Source organism: Schistocerca gregaria, chromosome 8 (assembly GCF_023897955.1).
Source record: "Schistocerca gregaria isolate iqSchGreg1 chromosome 8, iqSchGreg1.2, whole genome shotgun sequence".
In the NCBI taxonomy this organism is placed as follows: Eukaryota; Metazoa; Arthropoda; class Insecta; order Orthoptera; family Acrididae; genus Schistocerca; species Schistocerca gregaria.
The window spans coordinates 383,179,418-383,193,222 of NC_064927.1; the positions used below are offsets into that span (position 1 = coordinate 383,179,418).

The 13,805-nt window shown below is 44.0% G+C and overlaps 1 protein-coding gene across 1 annotated transcript in view; it reads right to left on the reverse strand.

Annotated features, from left to right (window-relative positions):
- LOC126284820 (lysosome membrane protein 2-like) overlaps positions 1 to 12,869 on the reverse strand; it is a 202,698-nt gene extending 189,829 nt beyond the window's left edge. Inside the window, exon 1 of the mRNA XM_049984030.1 lies at positions 12,602 to 12,869. Within this exon, the coding sequence (XP_049839987.1) occupies positions 12,602 to 12,698 (97 nt within the window). The 5' untranslated portion in view covers positions 12,699 to 12,869. The remainder of the gene's footprint in view (positions 1 to 12,601) is intronic.
- Positions 12,870 to 13,805: the final 936 nt, after the last annotated feature.

Consider the following 13,805-nt stretch of genomic DNA (forward strand, 5'->3'; position numbering starts at 1 on the left):
GGAAGCATTCCCTCCTAGATTATATGGGTTACCTAAGGTACATAAACCAAATGTCCCTCTTAGGCCGATTTTGAGTGCTATAGGATCCCCTACTCAAGAGTTGGCTAGATATCTTGCCTCATTGCTACAATCGTTTATCGGAAAGACTGATCATCATATTAAGAACTCCATGCACTTCATCGAAAAACTGAAGGGGATTACTATAAGCCCTAGTGATATCCTTGTTAGCTTTGATGTTGTATCTTTGTTTACTATGGTTCCGGTGAACGAAACTCTGGCTTACATATCTGACATATTTCCTACTGATATAGTAGCCTTGTTCCGGCACTGCCTATCTACGACTTATTTCCAGTATAATAATGAGTTCTATGAACAAATTGATGGAGTGGCTATGGGTAGCCCCCTAAGTCCAGTCGCTGCTAATATTTTTATGGAATTTTTTGAGCAACAGGCACTTCAGTCAGCCAGAAAAAGTCCTTTGAAGTGGTATCGGTATGTGGACGATACTTTTGTGATATGGAATCACGGAGAAGAGCAACTGAACGAATTTCTGAAGCATTTGAACAGCATTAATTCAAAAATTCAATTTACCATGGAGACAGAGAGTAATGGACAGTTTAATTTTCTGGACGTTTCAGTAATTAAACGAGCAGATGGTACTCTTGGTCACAAAGTATACAGAAAAGATACGCATACCGACCGTTATCTTCATAAGAGTTCAAATCATCATCCCAGGCAGAAGAGAGGTGTCATCAAAACACTGGTGGACAGGGCCAATAGAATTTGTGAGCCAGCGTATTTACAAGAGGAACTAAATCATTTGCGGACAGTTTTTCGGAAAAATGGATATACTGATAAGGAGATAGATCGTGCACTCCACCCTAGAAAGAAAATGTCCGACAATATGCAAAAACAACAACCTTCAGCAGGGAAAGTTTTTCTTTCTTACATCCATAATATTACGGACTGTATCGGAAAAGTGCTAGCAAGTTTAGAATTGAAACAATCTACAGACCAACTAAGAAGATTAGTGAATGTTTAAGATCGGCGAAGGATGCACGACACCCTTTAGCTACTCCGGGTGTTTACAAAATTCCGTGTAGTTGTGGGAAAGTTTACATTGGAACAACTAAAAGAAGTATCAATACTCGCCTGACTGAACACAAGAGGAACTGCCGATTGGGACACACGGATAAGTCAGCTGTAGCAGAACATGTTTTCGAAGACGGAGACCATGAGATAAAATTTAGCGAGACAAGCGTGCTAGCTAAGACATCGCATTATCATGCACGTATGTATAGAGAGGCGATAGAGATTTTTAAACACCACAATAATTTTAATAAGAAAGAAGAAGGTTTGAAGTTAGATAAAATATGGCGATCAACCTTGCATCAAAGATGTGACAATCGATTACCTTCGATCGAGAGTAATGACGCCAGTCAGAGATAGTTTTACTGTTGACATCACGTGACGAGTGGTGGTGCCCTCTACCCGCTCTATATATACAGGACCTCCGCGGCTTGGTAGCCAGTCGTAGACTCGCCTCGGAAGATGTTGTCCGCAGCTGGCAACGAAACGTCAGGGAGAAGAAATTCTACTGTTCGACCACGGCCTCTCAGCCCGGAAGTTTTAACTACTGACGATGCCGGCCGTGAAAGCCTACACGCTAGGAACGGTATTTATATTTATTAAGGTACAAATTTTAGAGCCCTTGTTTGCTGGACTTTTTTGGCTTGTTTGATACATACTACTGCCTCCAAAATATGGAATACTTCTGTTCTAGCACCCTCTACAGTTTGTGTCCAATTTTTTTCTCCGCTCTTATATATTCCCCTATATCTGTGCAGAAATATTCTTCTCCAATATTAAGGACAAAATCCCCTTCACACAACTATTAGGTGGTCGTCCCTTTTTTCTACATCTGTTTGGAATCCAGTCCATTACACACTTTGGCAGCTTTTCTTCCTACGTTCCGTTGATATGAAATCAATGACCTAATTTTGATCATTCATCCTGTCTCTAGTTACTTCATCTTTTCTTTCTTCTTTTCTTTCTATCACTGATGATTGTCTGCACAAACCCATCTTTGTAGCTACTACTTTTGAGTTTGGTTATCATGTCATCATCCAAATTCTGAGCCATATGTATTAATCCTCTTAACTATTGTTTTAAATATTCTACATATAGCATCAGTTCGAATCTGCTAATAGCGGAGAATTCCATTAAATAAACTACCGTTGTTAGTCTTACATCGGGAGCCAAACTCAGATGACAGATAGGGGAACATCCCCCGTTATACGGGGAGTACTGGGGAAATAAAACATCTGAGGCAGACCAAGCCTAACACCTTCTACCATGCAGTTTCAGGTTTGGACTACTTCTAAAGGAAGAAACCACTGAAAAAAAAAGTGGTCTTCCAGATTGGAGGTCGACGCAGTTGGTGAATTTATCATTTACTGGAAAAAGTACTTGCTAATAAGGCTTCCCAAATTAATTTGCTTTTCAAATATTACGTCTTTGGCTTCTCCATTTAACAATCTTTTAAGCGAAGATTATCTGACATTTACGTGGTTGGTTCCCAGATGGAACGGAGGTCAAAATATTGATGAAGTTGATTAGAAAAGATTGTGTGAATGCTTTTTCTACATCGACATCTACATCCCTACTCCTCAAGCCACCTGACAGTGTGTGGCGGAGGGCACTTTGAGTACCTTTATCGGTTCTCCCTTCTGTTCCAGTCTCGTATTGTTCGTGGAAAGAAAGATTGTCGGTATGCCTCTGGGTGGGCTCTAATCCCTCTGATTTTATCCTCATGGTCTTTTCGCGAATGTACGAAGGAGGGAGCAATATACTGCTTGACTCCTCGTTGAAGGTATGTTCTCGAAACTTCAACAAAAGCTCTTACCGAGCTACTGAGCGTCTCTCCTCCAAAGTCTTCCACTAGAGTTTATCTATCATCTCCGAAACGCTTTCGCGATTACTAAATGATCCTGTAACAAGGCGCGCTGCTCTCCGTTGGATCTTCTCTCTCTTCTATCAACCCCATCTGGTACGAATCCCATACCGGTGAGTAATATTCAAGCAGTGGGCGAACAAGTGTACTGTAACCTACTTCCTTTGTTTTCGGATTGCATTTCCTTAGGATTCTTCCAATGAATCTCAGTCTGGCATCTGCTTTACCGACGATCAACTTTAAATGATAATTCCATTTTAAATCACTCCTAATGCGTACTCCCAGATAATTTATGGAATTCACTGCTTCCAGTTGCTGACCTGCTAGCTACGTTAAGACTGCCTGTGTACTGACAAATACCGTGGGACTGCTACGGTCGCAGGTTCGAATCCTGCCTCGGGCATGGATGTGTGTGATGTCCTTAGGTTAGTTAGGTTTAAGTAGTTCTAAGTTCTAGGGGACTAATGACCACAGCAGTTGAGTCCCATAGTGCTCAGAGCCATTTGAACTATACTGACAAATAAACACAATATTTGTTTTTTCAGACGCATTTCGCCGCAATTTATTAATATATCTTCAGAGGCAGTATGTTATTGCTCTGTATGTGCTTTTGTTGTACTGCTGGTGAACCAGAGCGATATCAACGCCCTCAGCCAGTAGTCCTGCCTTAAAAGAGGAGAAACGCGTTAAGCAAAACAAATGGTGTCCTTAATTAGCTGTATAGAGACTGTCCTAAGGTAAAAATATCAATAAAATATCTGATCAAAAGTATCCGGGCACCCCTATGTACTGCGGGATTGACCACTAGATGTCACCAGAGGCGGACCAGACAGTACAAAAGGAGGCGAGAGAACTGTGTTCTCAGTAGAGTACAGCAGAATACGTCGGTGAAGAGAGCTCATTGACGTAAACTGGGCATTAGACGTCACCAGAGGAGCAAATCCATCAGAAACATTTCAGGCCTTCTAAGGCTGCCCAAGTCAATTGTTGGTGTTGTGACCGTTAGGTGGAAAAGCGAAGAACAATCACAGCTACACCAAAACCGGAGATAGTCGATCATTGTGGAGGATAGTTGTTAAAAAGTTGCATGGCATCAGTTAAGGCAACCACGCATGATTTCCGAAGTGCTATCAGCAGTCCAGCTTGCACAACGATTGCGCGTAGGTAGTTAAAAGAATGGGGTAGAGCTGTTTAGCGTCTGCTCATAAACCATACATTTATTTAGTCAGTGCTAAGCGACGATCGATTTGGTGAAAAGAACAACGCTCCTAGACAGTGGATGACCAGAAGCGACTGATTTGGAGTTGTGAATGAGGCTATACCATGTGGAAATCCCATAGAATGGTTTGGGTTAGGCGAACGTCTGGACAGTGTTACATTCCATCATGTGTAGTGGCAAAAAAGAAGTAAGGAGGTGTAGATGTTTTTCGACGGTGCCGGACGATACCCTTACTGAGCTTCAGGAAACACTAAGTGGGGCAGGACGTGAAACAGAATTACAGTATTGTGTAATATGTACAGTGGAGGAAGATTTTTGCATAAAGCGGGGCCACAGTCCTAATATATTTCTTTAAAGTCAGTGCAGCCATTAGACTATTGTTTATTTACAGTGTTACATTTACACTTACACAATGATAATTTCGGCTTCAAAGTACCATTATCAAGTGTTTTCTGAAAGCAGTGATATAACCGTATTAGAATCCATATTTGTAATGCTTACTTACAAGTGTTATAAATTGTCTAAGGTAGCACACTGTCGTATTAAAATACACTATTAGAGAATGTGTCTAATAGCGTATTTTAATACACCCTGCTACCAGAAGGGAGCGTAATGCTGCGTGGAATGTTTTGTGGCATTGCCTCGGAGATCTCGCCATTCTGGAAGGCACAAAGGATCAACGATAGTATGCACGTGTCTTTTGGGACTATGACCACCCTCACATGCGGTTTTGTTTTTCCTCGGCATAATGGCATTTTCCAGCAGAGATAGAGAAACAATTAAAATCGCTCAAAAGAGGAAAGGCCGCTGGACCTGATGGGATACCAGTTCGATTTTACACAGAGTACGCGAAGGAACTTGCCCCCCTTCTTGCAGCGGTGTACCGTAGGTCTCTAGAAGAGCGTAGCGTTCCAAAGGATTGGAAAACGGCACAGGTCATCCCCGTTTTCAAGAAGGGACGTCGAATAGATGTGCAGAACTATGGACCTATATCTCTAACGTCGATCATTTGTAGAATTTTGGAACACGTATTATGTTCGAGTATAATGACTTTTCAGGAAACTAGAAATCTGCTCTGTAGGAATCAGCATGGTTTTCGAAATAGACGATCGTGTGAAACCCAGCTCGCGCTAATCGTCCACGAGACTCAGAGGGCCATAGACACGGGTTCACAGGTAGATGAAGTGTTTCTTGACTTCCGCAAGGCGTTCGATACGGTTCCTCACAGTCGTTTAATGAACAAAGTAAGAGCATACGGACTATCAGACCAATTGTGTGTTTGGATTGAAGAGTTCCTAGATAACAGAACGCAGCATGTCATTCTCAATGGAGAGAAGTCTTTCTAAGTAAGAGTGATTTCAGGTGTGCCGCAGGGGAGTGTCGTAGGACCGTTGCTATTCACAATATACATAAATGACCTGGTGGATGACATCGGAAGTTCACTGAGGCTTTTTGCAGATGATGCTGTGGTGTATCGAGAGGTTGTAACAATGGAAAATTGTACTGAAATGTAGGAGGATCTGCAGCGAATTGACGCATGGTGCAGGGAGTGGCAATTGAATCTCAATGCACACAAGTGTAATGTGCTGCGAATACATAGAAAGATAGATACCTTATCATTTAGCTACAAAATAGCAGGTCAGCAACTGGAAGCAGTTAATTCCATAAATTATCTGGGAGTACGCATTAGGAGTGATTTAAAATGGAATTATCATATAAAGTTGATCGTCGGGAAAGCAGATGCCGGACTGAGATTAATTGGAAGAATTCTAAGGAAATGCAATCCGAAAACAAAGGAAGTAGGTTACAGTACGCTTGTTCGCCCACTGCTTGAATACTGCTCAGCAATGTGGGATCCGTACCAGATAGGGTTGATAGAAGAGAGAGAAGATCCAACGGAGAGCAGCGCGCCTTGTTACAGGATCATTTAGTAATCGCGAAAGCGTTTCGGAGATGATAGATAAACTCTAGTGGAAGACTTTGGAGGAGAGACGCTCAGTAGCTCGGTAAGGGCTTTTGTTGAAGTTTCGGGAACATACCTTCACCGAGGAGTCAAGCAGTATATTGCTCCCTCCTACGTCTATCTCACGAAGAGACCATGAGGATAAAATCAGAGAGATTAGAGCCCACACTGAAGTATACCGACAATCCTTCTTTCCACGAACAATACGAGACTGGAATAGAAGGGAGAACCGATAGAGGTACTCAGGGTACCCTCCACCACACACCGTCAGGTGGCTTGAGGAGTATGGATGTAGATGTAGAAAGTGCAACTTGTCACACACTTCACATTGTACGAGGATGGTTCGAAGAGCACCAGGATGAGTTCACTGTACTCCCCTGGCGACCAAATTTTCCGTATTTATACCCAATTTAGACTGTGTGGGACCACCTCTATCGGACTGTTCACGCTATCTATTCTCAGTCGAAAGACCTGGGGCACTTCGCCTCTGCACAGGAGTTGGCACGGCTCCACGTTCGTGTCGGTACCTTCCTTCCCGCACGTCTCGCACTGCACCAGGTGGTTATTCAGGCTTTTAACATCAGGACAGTTCAACGTGGTCACATTAATGTGACTAGACAGTATACAAGCTGTGCCATATGCCCGAAACATACTACAAAGACCCCCTGTTTTTTTCGCTGATAAGTCGTCTTCTGGGAAGTTAGATAAAGATCGCATTGTGTGAGAAGCGAGAGACCTGCACTGTAGACAGCGATTCCTCTTTGTAATGCGATGGGCCGATTTCTCGGCGCCGTTTTTCATGGGTTGAATAACCCCTGGCCTAAAGAGTTGTAATAAGGCTCCTCACTCGCTAATACAAAAAACAGAAAAGCAGGAGTTGAGGTCACCAGAGACTGTATTGGCTCAAGTAGTAAACCCAGTTGCGGAGTCGGAGAGCAACACAGAACTGCTTAAGAACGGCATGTATGTGTGAGTAACGATTGGTCAATACTGGAAAATCTTCACTTGGGGGGCAAAGAATTGTCTTGTTTACAAAAGTATCATTGGCCAGCACTCTGCAGAGCCTGTTTCATTGGCACACGAGATTCGCTGACTTGAAGGGAGGAGATCATACTTCTGCTTGGGATGCGATGGAGGAGACTATGTTTGAGGACCTTGAGGGGAATATCGTCCGCTGACCTGATAGAGTGTTGCTGTATCGTATGTGTGACAGGTCACCGTACTCACTACGCTCCACACGGGTGAGAGCTGAATGTGGTTGAGAAACCGTATCTTAGCGAGCAGGGTATGAGGAATGGCGTGCATTTGTAACTGCATTGTTACTTTTCTCTAGCGAATGAAGTCTCGTTCAAGGCTCAGTCAGAAATGTTGATAGCTTGTACAGTTTTTTCACTCTTCTAGAGGACTCAGGTGATCACTACCTGCCCAACACAGATTTATCTACCTATAATATAGGCGTAGATTACGGTCTTGTCTGATTCACCTAAACTATCCAATGTTTGCCAGGACATTCAAGTGCTAGATTACCAATATCCCATGTCAACAGTTGTTAAGTTTCTTATTGTCCCCATTTCAATCTGTAATTCATTTGTGTCATCAGTGAACTTTATAATAAACAGGGATTAATTTATTTCGTAATTATATGATCACTCTGTTATCCTTTGTAAAATGCAACACCCATGTCTCATGTTTGCTAGGGTCACCGCTGTCCCGTGACATCTTTGTTATTAAATGTATGTAAGCCCGAGCGATCTAATGGGCATTCCAAGAGATGTAGATCATTCTGACATCCACGAAGGTATGTATGTTGTAATAAGGCTCCTCACTCGCTAATACAAAAAACAGAAAAGCAGGAGTTGAGGTCACCAGAGACTGTATTGGCTCAAGTAGTAAACCCAGTTGCGTATTATCTACTGTAATTAATATCTGCTGTACCTTCACACCTTGTTCCCACAGGCAACTAGACCATTCCCAAAACAAATTTGCAATGTCCAGTTCGGATTGTATGGAACCAATATCATCAACTCTGGTCTTGTCTGAAACTAAGACTGACAGCAGCCTGTTAGTTTTATTGTTATCATTACGATTATTTCTATCTCTGTGCGACATGCATAGCAGGATATCTTTCCCTTTCTATGTAGGTACACATTTACAAAGCAAACACATTTGCATGTATGAAGTAAATGAAAGACAACGATTTTTTGTACATTTAATTCATCCTGAAAAATATTATTGAAGTGCTTTTGAACAAACAATATGTTTGGTCTTTCCATCTTCTGCAAAAACGATTTTTTGGCTCTTTTTCTAGTGAAACTGGAACATGTAATGGATCATGTTAGTTGGTTAATTAACTACTTGTTACGTAGCTCATTTGACGAATTCTTTTTTCGAAGTACTGTGAATGAATCAATTTACAGGATATGTAAAATCAATGGATACTCCATATTTAATGCAGACACTTGGACGGATTGACCTTGCGCCTTTTTGATGGTAATTGAGAACGAAAGGAAACGGCAAAATGCATTCGTTTGAAATCAAATGGCATGTCGGTGGAAAAGATGGGAATATATGGAAGCAGCACATTTTCTGCTTTCGACTCCCTATTCAGAAGTGTCGCTTCGATGACGTTTGATATCAGTTTTCTGACAGGGAGCCTGGTTCCATTGCACAGCAGCGGTGAATTAATGTCGCGCAAAAGAAATACTGGTGCGCCGATTTCCAGTGACAGGCTGGTGGAGGTCAGCTCAATAATTTAAAATCTCATCCACATTCATGATGCTGTCAGTCGTTTTTAGGTGACAGACTCACCCACAATTTGTTTCTTGATTGCGCAACTAGTTGCATTGTAGTCGGTGTTTTTTCTTGCCAAAATGGCACGTTCAAAAAGTCAAACGTGATTTCTGTTCTTGGCGACGATTTATGGGAAATGTTTCTTAATTAATTCTTCGACCGATGGAACTATGACACAAAATTTTAAGGGAAGTGAAATATATTTTGTTTGGACAGCAACTGGTACGTTTGCCAATTATGGTAGACATTCTTTAAGGAGTTACAGATATACGCTATATTGATAGCTCCCTGTCTTTGCAACCACTCTACCTTCAACTCTAGGGGAGGAACATCGTCAAGACTGTCACTGGTAAGACTAGAGAAACAGGAAACTACGGACTTCACACGAATATCGGTCGGTAATCGAATATTTTTACATGTCACATCTTCTCACACTCACTCCCATCTTCAGGAGTGACTACATCTACATCTACATCTACATTTATACTCCGCAAGCCACCCAACAGTGTGTGGTGGAGGGCACTTAACGTGCCACTGTCATTACCTCCCTTTCCTGTTCCAGTCGCGTATGGTTCGCGGGAAGAACGACTGCCGGAAAGCCTCCGTGCGCGCTCGAATCTCTCTAACTTTACATTCGTGATCTCCTCGGGAGGTATAAGTAGGGGGAAGTAATATAATCGATACCACATCCAGAAACGCACCCTCTATAAACCTGGGCAGCAAGCTACACCGCGATGCAGAGCGTCTCTCTTGCAGAGTCCGGCTCTTGAGTTTGCTAAACATCTCCGTAACGCTTTCACGCTTACCAGATAACCCTGTGACGAAACGCGACGCTCTTCTTTGGATCTCCTCTATCTTCTCTGTCAATCCGACCTGGTACGGATCTCACACTGATGAGCAATACACAAGTATAGGTCGAACGAGTGTTTTGTAAGCCATTTTGTAAGCCACCTCCTTTGTTGATGAACTACTTTTCTAAGGACTCTCCCAATGAATCTCAACCTGGCACCCGCCTTGCCAACAATTAAATATTATATAATCATTCCACTTCAAATCGTTCCGCATGCATACTCCCAGATTTTTTGCAGAAGTAACTGCTACCAGTGTTTGATCCGCTATCATATAATCACACAATAAAGGATCCTTCTTTCTATGGATTCGCAATACATTACATTTGTCTATGTTAAGGGTCAGTTGCCACTCCCTGATCCAAGTTCCTATCTGCTGCAGATCTTCCTGCATTTCGCTGCAACTTTCTAATGCTGCAACTTCTGTGTATACTACAGCATCATCCGCGAAAAGCCGCATGGAACTTCCGACACTGTCTACTAGGTCATTTATATATATTGTGAAAAGCAATGGTCCCATAACACTCCCCTGAGGCATATTACCCCCACAATGCTTTCTTATAAATAATTATACAAATAACGAACCATTTATACACAAAATTTGATTGAAATTGCCCCTGAAGTGCCCGAGTTAGGCTTCTGTTTCACCACCTTTTGACACGCACCTTTATGGGTAGTAGGTGATTCCTATTCCCACAGAAACCTTCGCCGGGGCTAGTACAACAACTTACCTCAGTTTCATCGTAAACATGTGAATACTATAGGGACACATAGAAGACGAAGAAACAAAATCATTGTTATATATTAGATTACTATTTAATGTGGTTTTTCACCCCTAAGCCCTTACAGCAGGTACTCCAGATTTACAATCGAGTCATCTTTGGATACACTCACCATCTATTGTAATGTTTATTATAATTATTGCTTTGCCCCAGAAGTAATATAGCATTCTGTACCTTTGCAGGATACAGAATAAATATCACGTTCACACTGAAACTCCCCTCCCCCTCCCTTCATATTCTCCATGTGAGATATGGACATGTGACCTTCACCATTCGAAACTGCGACGCTGCGTAAAGACACGGCGGTCGGCGCCATCTTGATACCTTAACTGTCAACAACACTGGTATACAGGGTGTTACAAGAAGGTACGGCCAAACTTTCAGGAAACATTCCTCACACACAAAGAAAGAAAATATGTTATGTGGACATGTCTCCGGAAACGCTTACTTTCCATGTTAGAGCTCATTTTATTACGTCTCTTCAAATCACATTAATCATGGAATGGAAACACGCAGTAACAGAACGTGACTCCAAACAGTTTGTTACAGGAAATGTTCAAAATGTCCTCCGTTAGCGAGGATACATGCATCCACCCTCCGTCGCATGGAATCCCTGATGCGCTGATACAGCCCTGGAGAATGGCGTATTGTATCACAGCCGTCCACAATACGAGCACGAATAGTCTCTACATTTGGTACCGGGGTTGCGTAGACAAGGGTTTTCAAATGCCCCCATAAATGAAAGTCAAGAGGGTGGAGGTCAGGAGAGTGTGGATTCCATGGAATTGGTCCACCTCTACCAATCCATCGGTCACCGAATCTGTTGTTGAGAAGCGTACGAACACTTTGACTGAAATGTGCAGGACCTCCATCATGCATGAACCACATGTCGTGTCGTACTTGTAAAGACACATGTTGTAGCAGCACAGGTAGAGTATCCCGTATGAAATATTAATAACGTGCTCCATTGAGCGCAGGTGGAAGAACGTGGGGCCCAATCAAGACATCACCAACAATGCCTGCCCAAACTTTCACAGAAAATTTGTGTTGATGACGTGCTTGCACAATTGCGTGCGGATTCTCGTCAGCCCACACATGTTGATTGTGAAAATTTACAATTTGATCACGATGGAATGAAGCCTTATCCGTAAAGAGAACATTTGCTCTGAAATGAGGATTGACACATTGTTGGATGAATCATTCGCTGAAGTGTACCCCTGGAAGCCAATCGGCTGCTGATAGTGACTGCACACGCTGTACATGGTACGGAAACAACTGGTTCTCCCGTAGCACTCTCCATACAGTGACGTAGTCAACGTTACCTTGTACAGCAGCAACTTCTCTGACGCTGGCTTTAGGGTTATCGGCAACTGCACGAAGAATTGCCTCGTCCATTACAAGTGTCCTCGTCGTTCTAGGTCTTCTCCAGTCGCGAGTCATAGGCTGGAATGTTCCGTGCTCCCTAAGACGCCGATCAATTGCTTCGAACGTCTTCCTGTCGGGACACCTTCGTTCTGGAAATCTGTCTCGATACAAACGTACCGGGCCACGGCTATTGCCCCGTGCTAATCCATACATCAAATGGGCATCTGCCAACTCCGCATCTGTAAACATTGCACTGACCGCAAAACCACGTTCGTGATGAACACTAACCTGTCGATGCTACGTACTGATGTGCTTGATGCTAGTACTGTAGAGCAATGAGTCACATGTCAACACAAGCACCGAAGTCAACATTACCTTCCTTCAATTGGGCCAACTGGCGGTGGTGAATCGAGGAAGTACAGTGCATACTGGCGAAACTAAAATGATCTATAACATGGAAATTAAGCGTTTCCGGTCACATGTCCACGTAACATCTTTTCTTTATTTGTGTGTGAGGAATGTTTCCTGAAAGTTTGGCCGTACCTTTTTGTAACACCCTTTATAATATTACAGAAAATGCAGCGAGCACTGAGGAGTCCATACGTAGGTCACTAGTTACACGGCGCTGTCAGACCACTCGCTCTGGGGAGCGCAGGTGAGTATGAAGGCTGCGGTACTCACGACAGACGAGGGGTCGGCCCGGAGGAGCCCTCTTGCGCACGCGGCCGTGGGAGTAGTTGGCTGCCGCAGCGGCGGAGTCGGCTCTCGCTGCCGACATGTCTCGGGTAACGCAGCAGAGCAGAGCAGTCGGCCGCCGTACGTACCGTCCCGGGGAAGACTCGCCGCAGCTCCGCGCCGCTCCGCCCGCCTCGCGTATCGGTCCCGGGGTTATCGCGCCTCCCGCCGCCAACACGCCACATCGTTGTCGAACTATTGGCTGGCGCAGCGTCTGTTTATCGCTCCTGTTATTGCCATTCGGTAGCGTCCGGCATCTCGGCTGCCAACCCCGGACCTCAGTATTTCTGCAGCGCGCCCCTAACCTTCAGGTCTCCGCGGATCGCGGTTGCTCGAGGTCGCTACGCGCGCTCGGCCTTGACACGGGTGCGGTGCGCAGCGGTGCCTCACGTAGCGGTCCTTTCGTCTTCAACACTGGCGAATTGTTGTTCCTGGCGTACACGGACCTAACCTCAAGCGCAAAAACCGTGTGAGTCCGAGACAGATACCTACAGAGTGGCGGACGAAATGTGTTACCGTTTTGTTTTTGAATAAAAACTTTATTGTCAATACAATCTGAAAGGAACATATACTACACTACTGGCCATTAAAATTGATACACCACGAAGAAGATGCTGTGATATGCAAATGATTAGCTTTTCAGAGCATTCACACAAGGCTGGCGCCGGTGGCGACACACACTACGTGCTGACATGAGGAAAGTTTCCAACCGATTTCTCACACACAAACAGCAGTTGACCAGTGTTGCCTGGTGATTCGTTGTTGTGATGCTTCGTGTAAGGGGGAGAAATGCGTACCATCACGTATCTGACTTTCATAAAGGTCGGATTGTAGCCTGTCGCGATTGCGGTTTATCGTATCGCGACATTGCTGCTCGTGTTGGTCGAGATCCAATGACTGTTAGCAGAATATGGAATCGGTGGGTTCACGAGGGTAATACGGAACGCCATGCTGGATCCCAACGGACTCGTATCACTAGCAGTCGAGATGACAGGCACCTTACCCGCATGCCTGTAACGGATCGCGAAGCCACGTCTCGATCCCTGAGTCGACAGATGGGGACGTTTGCAAGACAACAACCATCTGCACGAACAATTCGATGACGTTTGCTGCAGCATGGACTATCAGCTCGGAGACCATGGCTGCGGCT